The 17,576-nt window shown below is 40.9% G+C and overlaps 1 protein-coding gene across 1 annotated transcript; it reads left to right on the forward strand.

Moving 5' to 3' along the window:
• The first annotated feature begins 14,018 nt into the window (after positions 1-14,018).
• LOC122655172 (receptor-like protein 9b) lies at positions 14,019-15,740 on the forward strand. Its single transcript, XM_043849391.1, has 5 exons — positions 14,019-14,344; positions 14,520-14,678; positions 14,857-15,012; positions 15,300-15,461; positions 15,559-15,740. The coding sequence occupies exons 1-5, from the start codon at positions 14,104-14,106 to the stop codon at positions 15,738-15,740; spliced, it is 900 nt and encodes a 299-aa protein (XP_043705326.1). The 5' UTR covers positions 14,019-14,103.
• Positions 15,741-17,576: the final 1,836 nt, after the last annotated feature.

The raw sequence follows: 17,576 nt of genomic DNA on the forward strand, positions 1-17,576 counted from the left end.
AGTCGCTCGTGCCCTGTTGTCGCATCTATTAGGAGGTCGATCCTGGGCAACGGGTACTCGTCCTTCAGGCACGCCTTATTGAGGTCGGTGTAATCTACACACATCCTCCATTTTCCATTCGGCTTAGGGACCATCACTACATTCGTGAGCCAGGTCGGGAACTGATCCTCTCTGATAAAGCCGGACGCTTTTAGCATCTCTATTTCTTCCTTCATTGCGGCCTGCTTCTCTGGTGTAAACGTCCTTCTTTTTTGTTATACTGGTTTCCTGTTGGGGTCTACGTGCAGGGCGTGCTTTGTGATTCTGCGGGGTATGCTTGGCATGTCCACTGCCGACCAAGCGAACATGTCCTTGTTCTTTTGTAGGAATAGTATGAGCTCCTTCGCTTCTTCCTAATTTAACGAGGACCCGATCTTAATCGTCTTGGTTGGGTTCTGTTCATCCACCGGGACTTCCACGAGCTCCTCAACTGGTTCACCCTGCTGATATCGTCTATTTCCTTCGCGGTTGTCCATGACCTCTACCTGATAGGTTGTTCCCCTACAGTTGCCCTTGATGCCCTTCAGGAACGCCGCATGGCATTCCCTAGCTTTTTCTGTTCTATCTGGCACTCCCCTATGCCATTAGGGGTGGGAAACTTGACCTTCAGGTGCTTGGTAGAAACCGCTGCTCCCAACTCGTTCAAACTAGGTCGGCCTAATATGGCATTGTAGGCTGTGGCCGCTCGAACGACCATTAAGTTGACTTTTACAATCTTTTGGCATGCGGCCGTTCCCACTGTCATCAGGAGCTCTACAGATCCTTCAATTGGGGCTGGAGCCCCTAAGAATCCATACAATGGTGAGGCCTCAGGCTTCAGCGTACCGGGCTCGAACCCGAATTGTAGGTATGCATCGTAGGATAGCATATCCACAGATGCTCCTGTATCCACTAAGACCCTGTGGACGGGTCGATTGGCTATAACTGCCTAAACCACGATAGCATCATCGTGTGGTCAGCTTAGTCCCTCCATGTCTTTATCCGAGAAGGTGATTTCAGGCTCAGTGCATGCTTTCTTCTCAGAGACTTTCGCTACTGCTATAAATCTCTGTGAGTCAACTCTTGCCCTGGTCCTCCCAAAGTGGTGAGGATTACCGGGGCTGTGGACATGTTGGTCTCGTCCTGATTTCTCCTGACTTCCTGATGATTATTTCTCTGATCGCCTTGGCGATCCCGATCTCCCCCTCTTCGGGCTTTATCATCTCTTCGCCAGTCATTCCTTGGGGTTTCTTGGCCTCGGGGGTTATCTCTTGCCTCCTTGACGTAATTCCTTAGGTGGCCTTTCTGGATCACGTCTTCTATTTCCCTCTTCAGCTATTTGCAGTCTTCCGTGTCATGGCCTATCTCTTGGTGGAACTCGTAAAATTTGTTTGGGTGTCGATCCTCAGGTTTTGAAAACATTGGCTGAGGTCATTGAAGCAGCCCTCGATCCGATACTTCCATCAGGATTTTAGTCCTGGTGGTATTGAGCGGGGTATACTCAGGACTTGAATCCCTCTCTGACCTCGCTCTCTTGTTGTCCCCCTTCTTGTCTTCCTTTTCACTCGTCCTTTTCTTCTCGGGAGCTTTTCCATCCATTGCTTTTCTCGGCTTCATGATATCGAACATGTTGGCGTATTGGTAACAATGATCCAGTAGCTATGGCATAGTCGTCACTGGATCTAGCGCAAGCAACTTTACTAGATCGTGGTTGGTGACTCCATTGTGCAGGGTGTTGAAAGCCATTGCATCGTCCAGGTCCTTGATCTCCAGGCTCTCCACGTTAATGCGGGCGATATAATCTCTGATGGACTCATCAGAGTGCTATTTGACAACCAACAAGTTACCTGCGGTCTTCTTCTGCTTTACACTGCTCTGGAAGCGGCTGACAAAGGCCTTACCCAACTCTGTGAAGCTTCGGATCGAGTTAGGCTTCAATTTGGCAAACCACAATGCCGCGGGCCCCTTGAGAGAGGTGGGGAAAGATCGCCAGGACACTACATCGGACCCACCATAGACTATCATCATGGCATTGAAGTAACTGATGTGGTCATTGGGATCACCCTTCCCATTATAAGCCTCGAATGTAGGGGGTTTAAAGCCCCTGGGAAGCTCTGCTCTCATGAGCTCCCTTGTAAAGGGATGTTGGCCCGGCCTGAAGCTTTCTTCTGGGGCTATTCCCTTCTCCAGGGCCACAATTTTCGTGTTCATCTCTCTAAGCTTACGGTCAAGCTCACTTTCTTCGATCTGGTTGTTGATGACGTTCGTGCGTGTGCGACGTGCATTCAACTCGTCCCTGAGATCTGGACGGGGTAGCCTTGGTGGGTCTACTTGATCAGTGCGTATGTCTGAGGCCCTAGAATGAGTTCTTTCGGACCGGCTGTGAGTTCTCTAGCCAGTGGAAATTGATTGATCTTCCACGTGGGGGCCTGTTCTGGGTAGGCAGGTTCCCCATATGCACTGTTCCTAGAGGAGGTAGCTCTCGCCTGGATGGGTGTGATGACCCTGCTCTACTTCCTGATGCTCGTACATCGTCTCTCGCTATCCTTGGATTCTCTTGGGCCGTTCTTGGGAGTACCAGAGGTTACAACGGTGCCGATGGTGGTATCGGTGTGCGTGGCAGACCTGCAACCGCGGTAGCTACCACAGTGGCTATCCTTAACGCCTGCATCTCACGAGCTATCTCCCTCAGAATCCCACTCTGGTTGAGAACTTGTAGTTGTAGGTCCTAGATTTGTTCAACGTTGGCCGACGCGTTAGGATCTGTCTCGGGGACCAATCCCTGGGGGAGCGGCGGCGAAGGTGGCAAAGCCTAAATTTCGTGACTGGATTGGCCTTGATTTTGCGCTGCCACTGCTTGATCAACCTCTAGTGCAATAGAGGGTTGGGTTCTCGCTACTTCCCTCGCTGTGAGTAGCTGGGGGTCGACGGACGTAGTTGTTGTCCGCGGCGTTTGGGTCTTCTTCCCTGCATTCCTACCGCCGAGAGTGTTCTTCGTTGTCTGACGAGTCACTAGGTTTTCCCTGGCTGGTGGGGCTTGAGTATTGGACGGAACGACATTGGGCTCTCCTGCCATGATCTTAGGTTCAGTTGGATAGAGAATCTAAGGCTTTGAGGATTGTATCGTTCCCACAGACGGCGCCAAACTGTTGCGTCAGAAATCCTCTCGGAGCGAATTCTTCCTGTAAGACAAGGATTAGTAGAGAGTACCGGGCCAGGCCGGTGATCTCACTCCGATGCTTAAGTTAGACCTCTGAGCAATAGTTAGAACAATTATAATTTAGATGATTTGGACGTGTGTTACCAACCCTATTTAAGGTGACGGTAAATGCGATCGTGCCCGGAGTAGCCAGAGAAAATCTCGGTGTGGAGTGAGACCATGGCTGATTGTAATGTGGGATCGTTGATGATCCATTCTATTCCACATGCCGGTTGTGGCGTAACATGGGCAGCAGTTTATTCCCTCCACGCCGGTCGACGGTTTTGGGACTGTGTCGATTCCCGATGATGGTGTTGTTCCTAACCCGTTATTTGATCCACGACCCGTTACTTGATCCATGACCCGTAACTTGATCCACGACCCATTACCTGATCCATGACCCGCTCCTATGGATCGTGGATTTATTCCTCATCACATGTCATTGGGAATTGCGACACCAACTTGATCTCTTAATTAAATAAAGAGTTGGGAAATAAAAATTATTTAAAATAATTTTCATACATCAGATTGGAGTCATAACCAGTATTATCTAATTTTTTTGAATTGTCCACTCAAGATGATAGTTTTGGTATAAATCGCTTGGACGGGTGATGAGCACATTTATGTGTGAAATCTTAGGGCATAAAACATATATTTTACCACATTGGACAGAGTTACTCGGTGCTTTCTTGTGCTTTTCAGGTTTTAGGTGAATTCTTGTGAAAATGGAGGAGATGATGCTAAGGAAATGTTTTTAAACTGTTTAGAGGTGTTAATGGCTTGGATGCATAGCCCATCGAGTCAGCTTCGCAACGGTTCAAACGGCACTTGATTCCGAGTTGAAACGAAGAAGTTACGGCCGTTTCCATAACGAAGTGCGAAAATGGTCTGTAGGGGTTTATTTGTAATTATTGACAGTCAGACAGGGACAAAATGAAGCAAAAGTTCAGATGCCAGGAGTCTTAACGCAATAACCAGAAGTTATATTTCTTGTACCCGAAAGATTCCATTTGGAGGGCTCTGGACAGTCCAACTTCAACTTGAGATATCTTGGGCTCCCGAACTCCAAATTGGACGAAATTTGGGTTTATTTTGGGTGATTTTTTGCAAGGAACACAATGGTGAGGCCTATATAAGCACCCCATGCTCCACGTTTTTTGAAGGACAAAATGGGTATTTTATTTATTCTTGAAGGAATCCTAGTCATCACCCTTACTCTCTCTCTCCTCCAACTTCTCAAGGGCACTTCTAGAATTCTACTTGGGATAGATTTATTTTGAAAGATATTCTCTCACCTATGGAAAGTTGAAAAATCAAAGATGCTTTGATTTTATTGCTTGGAGAAGATATCTTCAAAGAAAAGGAAGCACTTGTTAGAATTGGAAGTTTACTTTTCTGTAAATAGAAGGTCTATGTAAACAATCTTTCTTCTTCTTCTTTCTATTTTTTCTTTTTTCTTAGGATTCAAGGCATTGTAAAAGAGGAAGGAGAAGAGAATATTCTCTTTTCTTAGGGAATATTTCTCCTACACTTCCCTCTTCTCTCTTCTCCTCTCTTCCCCTTATAAATACCCCTTGCCCTCTGGGTTGTAAGGAGTTAGTTTTAGTTCAGTTTTTAGTTAGTTTCTAGTTCAATTTTAATTCAGTTTTTTAGTGTAATTTTTATTTCATTCACTTAGTGAAATTTTCTCTTCTTTTCCTATTTTTGGCTTAAGTTCTTAGTTTTGATTTCAAGTTCTTAATTTTGATTTCATAAGTCTAGTTTAATGATTGTAATAGTTTTAGTTTAAAGCTTCCTAGTCTAAGTTCCTATGTTGATGACAAGACATGGAGATTTAGAAGAGGAAGCCATGGTGAGTTTATTCAAGTATTCAAGCACATCAAGGTATCTCATTCTCTAAACCCTTAATCTCATTCTCCCTTTCCTCTATCTCTCTCTATCTTCTTCTTCTTCTCCCTCTATTTCTTTTATTTTTTTATATGGTTGTGGTATGTGGATGCACTTTTATTCTCTTATTTCTTTTTATGTGATTATGAAGTGTGGCTGCGCTTTTGTTATTCCTTTCAATTCGCTTTAGTTTGATAGGTTAGATGCTCATGTGTTAGGACGCCAATTTAATCCCTTAATTTTGTTAGATGCTTATGAGTTAGGATGCATTAATTTTCATTAGTTTAATTAGTTTAATTTAACACTTTAATTTGGTTCACTTTGCATTACTTTTAAGTTAATTAAATAGAGTGGCGTATATCTCCTCGTGTTCGACCTGTAGCTACGATTGACCCATACGCTTGCGGTATTATTTTAACTCAAACAACGGGACCCTCTAAGGTTGTGCTTGGTTGACAAATAATGGATAGAAAAGAAAAAGAAAAAATAATCAAAATTTTTTCAGGATATACGTATTGATAATAAATATTTGGAAAAATATCCCTCAATAAATAAATATACGTATTGATAATAAATAAAATTTATTTATTCCAAAAATATCTTGGTTTCATTAACACTATTGAGGGATATTGACCGATATACCTTTCCTTTCTCAGTCATTCACATGTGATAATAGATCCTCACATGTGATCATAGAATCTTATCTTATGTAACACAATCCCTTGTATATGTAAACACAACATTTGATTGTATTCCCTTCCTAGTTTAGATTAGCTAGGATCTTATTTCTTGTATTGTATATATACTCTCCATTGAGAGAAATCATAATCAAGGAAATACATTGAAAGCTATTATGGTATCAAGAGCCTTCTAAAACTCCAACGAGTTCTCCCCTCCCCTTCTGTTTTTCTCTATCTTCTTCTTCATGGGGGACGGCACATCTAGCCCCCTCTCCACGGCTGAGAATTCTTCCTCCCTCACCACTGGTTCTGCTCCCTCTTTTCACAATGCGCATCACTACATTTCCATTAAGCTCACATCCAAGAACTTTTTCTTCTGGCAAACTCAGATTGAGCCCTTTCTCGATGGGCAGGACTTATTTGGTTATTTAGATGGCACCATCCAATGTCCAACCGAACCTACTGTGGCTGCTACCTGGCGATGCCAAGACTCTTTGATCAGAAGTTTTCTCATTGCCTCCCTCTCTAAGGAGGTTTTTCCACTCATCCTTGGAAAGTACACTAGTCAAGAAATATGGCAAACTCTCTCCATTGCATTCTCTTCTCCTTCCAAAAGCCATATCATGTCTCTTACGATGACGTTACAAGAGATTCAATAGAAACCTGATGAACCTGTGTCACAATTTTTGTAGCGTGCCAAGTCCATTGCTGGAGAATTAAATGCAGCTGGTCACACTCTTCGACCCAGCACCTTTAATCTGCATATCTACAAAGGCCTCAAGCTTGAGTTCCAGGCTACGGTCTCCTCGCTATTGACAAGGACCGATCCGATCTCCTACGATGATCTTCATGCAATTTTGTTAAGTCATGAGTTTCTCCATGGCACCACTCTCAACAAACTTACAATCACCGATGCTACATCAAGTGGATCGTCCCCATCTGCAAACAATGTTCAACGTTCCTCCTCCCCTGGCCCTAATGGCTCTCCATCTCCTCAAAGTGGTGGTCATGGTGGTAGGGGGGTAGGGGCCGTGGTGGTTGTGGCCAAGGATTCCCCAATCAACAACCTGGTCGTTTCTGGTGTTCTATTTGTCAGCGAACAAATCATTCAACAGATCGGTGCTATTATTGTCAACAGTCTGCTTATGTACCTCCCAATCAACTTCCTTACCCTTCCCCTACCATACCTGCTGCCCACTACACCTATCCCACACACACGGCCTATGCAGCCCAACCATCCCCCTACCATCACCCCAACCCACCACTTTTGCCCAACCCATCACTGCCCTCCCCTCTCCCTTGGTACCCTGACACTGGTGCTAGCCATCACGTAACCCCTGATCTATAGTCTCTATCACATTATGATGAATATAATGGTCAGGATCAATTGCATGTTGGTAATGGTAAGGGCTTACCCATCACTCATATTGGATCCTCTTCTTTGCCTTCTAACTCTTCTCGTTTATTTTCTTTACATAACGTCTTACATGTTCCATCCATGTCTAAATCTCTTCTCTCTGTTCAAAAGTTTACTCATAATAATAATGTGTTTTTTGAGTTTCACCCCTCTCACTTTCTTGTGAAGGATCAGGTCACCAAGTCAACCCTTCTTTCAGGACTAAGTAAAGGTGGTCTCTACAAGCTTCACCCCTTACGTTCTCCAACTGCCCATCATGCTGTTCGTAGCTCTCTTAATATTTGGCATCATTGCCTAGGACACGCACATGAGCAACTTCTCTGTCATATGATAAAAATAAATAATTTACCATCTCAGTCTTCTCGTCTTAGTAATATTTGTAAGGCTTTCCAATTAGGCAAGGCCAGTCGTTTATCTCTGCCTGCTACGCATCATAGGAGTTTATTTTAGTTAGATCTTATTTTTAGTGACGTTTGGGCTCCCTCCCCTCCTGTTTCTGTTGATGGACATCATTTTATGTAATTTTTGTGGACGATAACACTAAGTTTATTTGGTTTTATCCTCTTATTCTTAAATCTGATTTTTTTATGTTTTTCTTAAGTTTCAAGCCCTTGTTGAACGCTTATTTGGTCGCAAAATAAAATCTATTCAAACTGATTGGGGTGGTGAATACCGAACTTTACCCACTTATTTTTTAAAAATTGGAATTTCTCATCGTATTTCTGCACCCCACACTCATAAGTAGCAGGGTTCTGTTGAACGATGTCATAGACACATCGTTGAGATAGGACTCTCCCTTTTAGCTCATGGGTCAGTTCCTTAAATCTACTGGCACTTTGCGTTCGACCCGGCTGTTTATTTGATTAACCGCATGCCTACATCAGTTTCTCTTGGGCTTTCTCCTTTTCAACTGGTTTTTCATCGCAGTCCGGATTATTCCTTTCTTAAGGTTTTTGGCTGCCTCTGTTTTCCATTTTTGTGATCCTTTAATAAACATAAGATGGATTATCGCTCATCCTCGTGTGTGTTCCTAGGCTACAACCCCTCTCATTTTGGGTATCGCTGTCTTAATCTCTCCACGAATCGCATTATTATTGCACGCCATGTTAGGTTTGATGAAGAATCCTTCCCTTTCTCTGTCTCTATTTTAGGACCACCACCCTCCACGCCCATTGTCTCCTCTCCGTGGGCCTCTGCCCCAATTTGGGTTCCCTCAACTCCTATGCCCACCCCATTACCAGCGGTGTAACCTCAGGCACCATTATCGCCAATGGGGGGTACCACCCCTACTCCCGTTTTACCTTTGGCTGCACCTACACTAGCCAAACCCAGTCCTCCACCCATATCGCCTCTAGATGGACCTTCCCTAGATTCCCCACCTCTTAAAACCCGTCCCCTGCATGAACTTTACCCACCCAACACCATTCCCCAATCGGCTGCTACCCAACCGTCCCAACCACCCATGCACCTACGGTCCAGGCCACATGCTTTAAATGCAGTAACTGTTCCTACTAAATCAACTTGTTTTTCGCAGGAAAATAAAATTCAGGAAGGGCGGGTTGCGATGACGGAGGAATTTAAAGCTCTACTTCGGAACAGGATGTGGTCCCTTGTTCCACGGACACCCCATATGAATGTTATTGGTTGCAAATGGGTGTATCATATCAAAAGGAAAGCAGATGGGTCTCTTGAACGCTATAAAGCGTGGTTAGTTGCAAAAGGGTTTCTTCAGCAGGACGGGCTTGATTATGGAGAAACTTTTAGCCCATTCATCAAGCCCACTACGATCCGTCTGGTTCTCTCCATAGCTGTGTCCCAAGGGTGGTCTATCAGACAACTTGATGTTAGCAATGCCTTTTTGCATGGTGTCTTAACTGAGGAAGTCTACATGACTCAGCCCCCAGGGTTTGTCGATGCATCTCATCCCCATTCGGTTTGCAAGCTGCATAAGTTGCTCTACGGATTAAAACAGGTGCCCCGTGCCTGGTTCACCTGCTTGTCTACCTTTCTCTGTACTATTGGATTTCATGGGTCTAAGATAGATACTTCTTTGTTTATCAAACATACAGGCTGTCATGCCTGCTCCATTCTCATTTTTGTTGATGATATTAACATAACAGGCAGTGACACTGCCATGATTACATCTCTTCTGCGTCAACTTTCTGGAGAGTTCTCTGTCAAAGATCTTGGTCCTCTACATTTTTCCTGGGCATTGAAGTGGTTCAGCATTCTCGTGGGGGCTGGTCTATTGAAGCGCACAGGGATGGTTGACTGCAAACCGGTCAAAACCCCTATGGCCACATCAGTTAAGCCATCAGATTCAGGGGGTGCTCTCATGTCTAACCCTACTAAATATTGGTCTGTCGTTGGTGCTCTTCAATATGTAACTCTCACTCGACCGGATGTCAGTTTTTCAGTCAATAGGGTATGTCAATTTAGGCATGCTCCAACAGAGGATCACTAGAAACTTGTTAAACGGATCCTTCGTTATCTCCAAAGTACATAGTCCAATGGACTTCTTATTGAGCGATCTCCCATTCGCTCCCTTCAGGCCTTCTCTGACGCTGATTGGGCCGGTGATAGTGCTGACTGCAAGTCCACAGGGGGATTTGCAATATTTTTAGGTCCCAACTTGATCTCTTGGACCTCTAGAAAACAACAAACTGTGGCACGCTCATCCACCGAGGCCGAGTACAAAGCCCTGGCAGATGCATCGGTCGAACTAGTCTGGTTGGAGTCTCTTATGCGTGAGCTTGGTTACCCATTGGTTGATCCACTGATCTTGTGGTGCGACAATATTGGTGCCACCTATTTATCTACTAATCCTGTGTTTCATGCACTCACCAAGCACATGGAAATCGACTTCCTCTTTGTTCGTGATCGTGTGTCCAAACGGCAACTGTAGGTTCAGTTTATCTCCACCCACGATCAGCTTGTGGATACACTCACAAAACCACTTGCTTCGACGTGCTTTACTTTCTTGAGGGACAAGCTGAAGATTCGGCCCACCTATTCTCCACCTTGAGGGGGTGTATTGAGAGATATCGATAGATATACCTTTCCTTTCTCAGTCATTCACATGTGATAATAGATCCTCACATGTGATCATAGAATCTTACCTTATGTAACACAATCCCTTGTATATGTAAACACAATATTTGATTGTATTCCCTTCCTAGTTTAGATTAGCTAGGATCTTATCTCTTGTGTTGTATATATACTCTCCATTGAGAGAAATCATAATCAAGGAAATACATTGAAAGCTATTAGACACAATCCAACAATATGTACTCCTTAGTCACAAGAAAGAAAAAATTACACAAATGAGCTGAACTTTCACATGGTTTCCTTAGTAGGGACCATGCATGGTAGACTTTGCTTTGTTCACGTAAGTCAAGTCATGCTTTGGATGAGAAGAATGACTTCTTTATCAGTTTACTTTGAATTGACTATGGTGTGAATGGGTGGAGCTTGCTTTTCTTTTTTCTTTTTAATTTCCTTGACACTGGAGTGAGAATGAGTGGAGTTTGCTTTTTAATCTTTATAATCTTTCTAGACATTGGAGTGAGAATGAGTGGTGTTTGATTTTGCTTTTTAATCGTTGTAACTTTCTTGACATTGAAGTGAGAATGAGTGGAGTTAATTTGCTTTTTAATCTTTTTAACTTTCTTGTCATTGGACTGAGAATGAGTGGAGTTTGCTTTTTAATTATCGTTTTAGTTTTCTTGATATTGAAGTGAGAATGAGTGGAGTTTGCTTTTTTCCTTCTTATTTTTTAGTTTTGGTTTCAGACTAGAATTTAATTACGATTACATATTCCAATTCCATAGAGAGAAAGTGCCAATTAGGTAAGAAACCATAGGGTAAGGAACCTTAATTAGTGAGAGTGAGTGGAGATAAGTTGGTGATCATGGAACTGAGGAGGAGCCCTTCCATGATCTCCAACTTGAATTAATTTGCAAGTAACCCTGATCCATCTGTTCACCTAATTAATAAATTGATCAGAATACTACAGATGCGTTTACTTTTAAATTAATTATAGTAAGCACACACATTTGGTTTCATTAATTCTATAGATTCTGAGCAATAATTCTCAGGATTGCAAATTTGGTTCTCATTTTTGAGACTTTTATAGAGAGAATTGCATGCTTACGGATGCACCATTTGCATTTGCCTATTCATTTTGTTAGACTTCGTTTGATTGCAAGGGGAATGAAAGGGAAGGGAAGTGAAATTTTCAAACTAAAAAACAGTAACTTTTGTGGTTAAATGTGGAGAGGATCTGGGCTCATGTGACTAATTGACTATATCACTAATTCTGTGGAGGATTCTGTGCACTGGAACTTGTCGAATTCTGGAGAGTTCTCAGTAGCCTCGGCCTGGGAAGTCCTTACGGTGAAATCTTCAAAAGTCTCTTGGGCCAGTTTGGTGTGGAATAACAATCTTCAACCTCGGCACTCCATGTTTGTGTGGCGGCTGCTTATGGCAAGATCCCTACTGATGATGTTTTTCAAAAACGGGGCATTAGCTTAGCTTCTAGATGCCCTCTGTGCAAGAAGGAAGGTGAATCAATTCTTCATTTGTTTTTAACTTGTGAGTTCAGCTGTGCCATCTGGAATATTTTCTCTTCTTGGTTTGGTATTGTGTGGGGTGCCTTCCAATATTCTGGAGCTTTTTGGGTGGTGGAAAAGAAAAATGAGAAGCTTGAACATTAAGGAGCCGTGGGCTGCTGGTCTTATTGTGGTTTGTGCTTTGATTTGGGACGAACGCAATAGAAGAAGGCAAGAGGGCTGTTCTCTTAACCTGCACCAGTTCTTAGTGTGCATTAAAGGGGAGTTAAGGAACTGTTCTTTAGCGACCAAGGAGATTAAAACTGCTCAAGACCTTTGTTGTGTGAGAGCTCTCTTGGCTTGGCCATCTCTATTGCTGCGTCTCATGGTCCGCTCGAAGTGCTTTGGTGCAAGCCTCCAATCAATTGGATCAAGCTCAACATAGACGGGAGTTCCTTGGGGAATCTAGGAAGAGCAAGGGCTGGGGGTGTGTTTCGCAACCACCATGGCCAAGTGGTTCATTCTTATAGCAGGTTTTTGGGGGTGTCGAACAGCTTTGTGTCTGAATTCGAGGCCCTTGTGGATGGCATCTCTATTGCGAGGGATCGTTGCTACAATAACCTTTGGATCGAATCTGATTCAGCGTCGGTCGTGACAGTCATTCATGCCTCGAATATTCCTTGGTTCGTGCTCCAAAGGTGGCAGGTGATTAAGCCTTTCCTTGAGACTTGCAATTGGAAAATTTTCCACTACTTCAGAGAAGCGAATCCAATTGCAGATTACATTGCAAATCTTGCGGTCAAATCTGGAGTTTCCTCTTCTAATCTGGTTTTCCCTAAATCCATTGAGGAGGAGCTAGCTCAAGATGCTTTGGGGTTGCCGAGATATAGATTCTGAATGTAGCTGTGCCTCTACCATGGTTGGAGGCTAGTCTGTGCTCTTTTGGTTGTTTTTTGTTCCTTTTGTTTTTGTTCTGCCCTTCTTAATACAATGATCATTTAGCAAAAAAAAAATTCTGAATCATACCATATTTGGTTATTAAATTTCATTTTACTTTGCATCAATTTTGATTTGGTTTAAAAAGTAAAATAAAAATTACATGTAAAATGTATCATAGTTAAATATGATAAGAAATTTAAGTAGTTTATACAATCACATGGAATAATGATTATAAAAGGTTTTTTTTAGGTTTAAAATTTTTCACTTCCCTTCCCTTTAATTTCTCTTGCAACCCCTCTAAGAAGTAAGACCATGAAATGAAACATCTATGTATCCCATTTTTTGGTTTGCCTCATTCTATCCTATGATCGTGAGTCACACGTTCAGCGATGATTTTCCAAAGTTCAAACAAAAAATTTTGCTTTTGCCCACATGGAAGGACCCACTCCTAACCATAGTTAATAAGTTCATGTATAATATGCATACACGGTACGTACAATTTATAAAAATGTATTTTTACAATCAATTGAATAGATAAAGTAAAAACACGACTCTGATATGTATGGGTACAGAGTTTTAAGAGCCCAAAGTAGTATTGATTACGAAGGGGCTACCTAAATCGTAATTGCAAATTAAGAGCTAAATTCGTGTTTATGTAGCATTAATTTCTGTAAAGACAGATTTTAATTTTTACCTACTGTTTAATTAATTAATTAATGGTCATATATAGTTCAAATAATCTTAGAAAAATTACCCTTAATACTTATTGTTGTTCATGAAGTGAATTTTTATCCTCTGCTGTTCGCTGCCCAACAGTACAGTGCTATCCCCTCACATGTTCGGGCAGGAAGGTTAAGTCATCATTTCGCCCCCATGTGAGGGGATAGCAGGTGCTGTTCGGACAGCGGACAGTAGAGGATAACGATCCAAGAATGGCTTCCTCTTTATTTATATGTTTACTTTGAATTGAGGCTATGGTGACTTCATCTCAGCCAAAAAAAAACAAAAAAAAAAAAACAAAAGAAAAAAATAAAAAATAAAAAAAGAGACGATGGTGACTAGCTTCTCTATTATTCCAATTCAATGGACACATTAAGATGGAGGCCAATAAGATAAGGAGCAACCTCTGTACCTCATTATAATGACCCACCCATCTTCATCATTTATATACCTCTCGGTTTCTTAATCTTCAAAAACCATAACCGATCGAGTTAATTATGGGAAGAAGTACTGCTTCCTCCTTTTCTTCTTCTTCTTCTTTTTCTTCTTTTGAGATGGTTAAGGGACTAAGATTAATGGTTTTTGTTAGTCTCCTCCTATGTTTAATTAGTTTTGGTCTTCCTGGGTGTGACGGGTGTCTGGAGGAGGAGAGGATTGCTCTCTTACAACTTAGGGATTCTTTCAATTACCCAAATGGCTCTGCTCTTGTTAACAACTGGGTGGAAGATGACTGTTGTAATTGGGCATGCATATCTGTCATGCGGCTTGTTTCATTCCACATACTGTGTAGTTTCTATTAGTCTCTTTGGCAAAAGAGATGTTCAAGGAGTGGGGAATAAATGGTACCCAAATGCTTCTTTATTTACTCATTTCGAAGAGTTACAATCCCTATATTTAGTTGGTAACAATATTGGAGGTTGGATTATGCTAGAAGGTACGTACGTACTTAATTTGGATCCATTCATTGACTTGATCGATGGATCATATATGTGTCTTATTAATAATTTGTCTGTTTGTCTTCCTCTTCCTCCTCCTCAATAATTAAGGATATGTTCATGTGAGTTATTACCCCCTATTGGTTACTTATATATATATATATATATGTGCAGTATTATGTGAACTACGGAATCTCGAAGCGTTGTATCTAGGTGGGAATAGTCTGGATGATGGAGGCCTTCCAAGGTGCCTTGCACGTTGTGGCCTTCCATCTTTGAGAGTGATTTATTTACAACACAATTCATTCAACCTGTCAGCTCCTCTTTTATCAGGTAATTATAATAGGGATGGATGATTGTCAAATCATTAATCTCCGTCTTTACCTGATCTGAAATTTGTGAATTCTTCTTCAATCTGATCATCAATAAGTTACTTATTATGCTTGTTGTTATATAATGTTAATTAATTTGGCCTTACTTTGATCTATGCATGTCTGGTGTGGTGGTGAAGCATTATGTGGATTAAGGAATCTCCGTGTGTTAGATCTAAGCCATAATGTTCTTAGTAATGGAAGTCTACCGCCTTGCATGTTGGATACATTCTCTTCGTTGGAAAGTCTCTCCTTATGGAACTTTACTTTTGAACAATCGCCTAATTTGCTAACAGGTACAAATCTATTTAATGCCAAATTATTTTTAGTTTTACCATAAATACAAAAAGCCATATATATATATATATATATATATATATATATATATATAGTGACTCTTTATATATATACACTACGAAAATACCCATTAATTAATCTACAATCTAATTACATATGTTAGGAGGGATGAAGAAACAATATATATTTGCGATTATTAATTACCAATTAAAAAAGTCTATCACTATGATATCATAAATTAATGCTCTCTTTTTTTTTTTTTGGGAACCCTATATATTATGTTCAGCATTATGTGGAGCAACAAGGAATCTTAGGAAATTGGATTTAAGTGATAGCAATCTCAATGTGGAACGTATACCACCTTGTCCACAACAAAATCTTTCTTCTTTGGCAAATCTTAATCTACGAGGCACTTTTACCAAAAATTACTCAACTGCTCTCTTGAAAGGTAAATATTAAAAGGATTAATTAATCTTTGTAAATTATAAAGTTATTGCAATTTGACCAATGTGTTATACAGTATACATGTGCATTAATTAATGCAGGATTAATATGTGGGTGGAAGAAACTCAAAGTGTTGGATCTACGTCGGAATGGTCTCAGTGATGAAAGCTTACCATCTTGCCTATTCCATAACAACTCTATGCTCGAAGAACTTTATCTATCATCGAATAATTTAAAAGGTTCGCTTGGCTTCTCAATAGGTACCACCAATGCAGTAATTTAGGAGGTCCATTTGTTTCTATGGGGAAAAAAAAAGTTATGATTCTTTTCTATCATATTAGCAAGCTTAGTTCTCCACTATAAAAAAAAATCCTAATTAATATTTTTGCATTATTAGGTTATTAGAAGAGTACTTAAATATTTATGTTAGTTTCAAACACAATTTCTATATTTTGTATACTATATATATACAAGCACCTAGCTATTTGTGTCACATAGAAGCTAGGGTAATGTATGTAGTAATTCAGACGCACCATTGGATGTTTAAGGAATGGTCTAAATTAATGTCAAATTTCAAACCCAAATTAATACAATCATTTTTTCACCCACTTGGACATACAATTAGGAGATCTACTATGGGTATATGCATTCACCAAATTATATATAACTAGACACATACTAAGAAGTTGGTTTGCCAACCAAAGATTCCTTCAGAGTGGGGATTAATTCAAATCTGCTTTCAATTTATTCTTCAACTCTTAATTAGTAAGGACCATATCAGCTCCCCTTATTATATAACTTCACATATGTACATATTAAATTCTTTTTCATCTATCATTATATGTATATATTCCTAATCATCCTCCATCTTCCTCAAATAAAGCTCGATTAGGGGATTGTGTTGGCTTTGGGTGATCAGTACTGGATCTTACCGGCCATTAGTATTATAGACATAAACAAATATGCCTCTTACCATCATCCACTATTAGTATTTTTTTTTGGGAAAATTTTGAAGCATTATCTAATTAAAATTTTCTGAATTATTTAAAGAAATGCACTAATATTAATTATTTGATCATAATTGTTTTTGCAACCGCTAATGGTGCTAATTGAGCAAGCTGGCCAGATTGTTTTAAAAACTTAGTGCCAGTTTGGTCTAGGTCTCTTAAATTTGGCTCAGGTCTGGCCTAGCTGGGTCTAGGCGTCCTCAACCAAGCTCTCAACCTTGGCAAGAAACTGGCCAATTGTGAGTGTAGGAAAGGTTCATACCGTGGTCATGTGGCTCGGCCTACTTTTTTGAATTTCTTTGACAACAAAATATGATAATTTCATCAAAAGTTAGGTCCAACTCAGCTCGATCTGTCTTCCTACCCGAGCTTGGCTGAGCTTAGCACATATATATGGGCCAGGCCAAGGCCAAGCTGATGATATATATATATGTCAAATTATGAAAATTATATTTATCTTGATTAACTTCGTTGATAAAAAAAATCTCTTGTTTTTTGTATGTACGCATGCCTTAGGTTTATAATCTAATAATAATTTCTTATTCCGTACGTTTCTTCTATTCTGCAGGGCTTTGTAAACTAAGAAGGCGCAGTACCTTCATCTTCACAACAATTCGATAGACAATATCTCAAATTGGACATGTTTGAGCCAATTGAATTCTTGGCACCATTCCAGCTCCTCTTATTTCTAACCTAACTTCTCTTGTCACGCTTGATCTTTCCAGTAATATGTTGGAAGGAGTGGTCTTCTTCTCTATTATGTTTGCTAATCTTTCAAACTTTTACGAGATTAACCTTTCAAACAATAGAGATTTAGAAGTTGAAACTGAGCTCGCTGCAACTTGGAGTCCATCTTTCCAACTACATTCCTTAGGCTTAGAAAATTGTAAACCCAGGAACATTCCAAGCTTCATTCCACCCAATATAACCTCATTGATCTATCTTTGTCCTACAGCTCTCTTCAAGGGACAATTCCATCCTGGTTGTTATATAATAATAATGCTACTACTCATCCAACAAATCTGCAGTCTTTGACATTGAGAGGTAACCATTTGCATGGCCCATTTCCTCTGCCCTCCTCCTCCTCCTTAAAAAATGAAACATCATCCTCA

This window comes from Telopea speciosissima, chromosome 3, assembly GCF_018873765.1.
Source record: "Telopea speciosissima isolate NSW1024214 ecotype Mountain lineage chromosome 3, Tspe_v1, whole genome shotgun sequence".
Classification (NCBI taxonomy): domain Eukaryota; kingdom Viridiplantae; phylum Streptophyta; class Magnoliopsida; order Proteales; family Proteaceae; genus Telopea; species Telopea speciosissima.

Excerpts from the sequence above, each read along its gene's own strand:
- LOC122655172 (XM_043849391.1), top strand. The coding sequence starts at position 14,104 with ATGGCTCTGCTCTTGTTAACAACTGGGTGGAAGATGACTGTTGTAATT. Across the intron at positions 14,679-14,856 it reads GTCAGCTCCTCTTTTATCAG|CATTATGTGGATTAAGGAAT; the intron begins GTAATTATAATA and ends GTGGTGGTGAAG. Across the intron at positions 15,013-15,299 it reads ATCGCCTAATTTGCTAACAG|CATTATGTGGAGCAACAAGG; the intron begins GTACAAATCTAT and ends TATTATGTTCAG.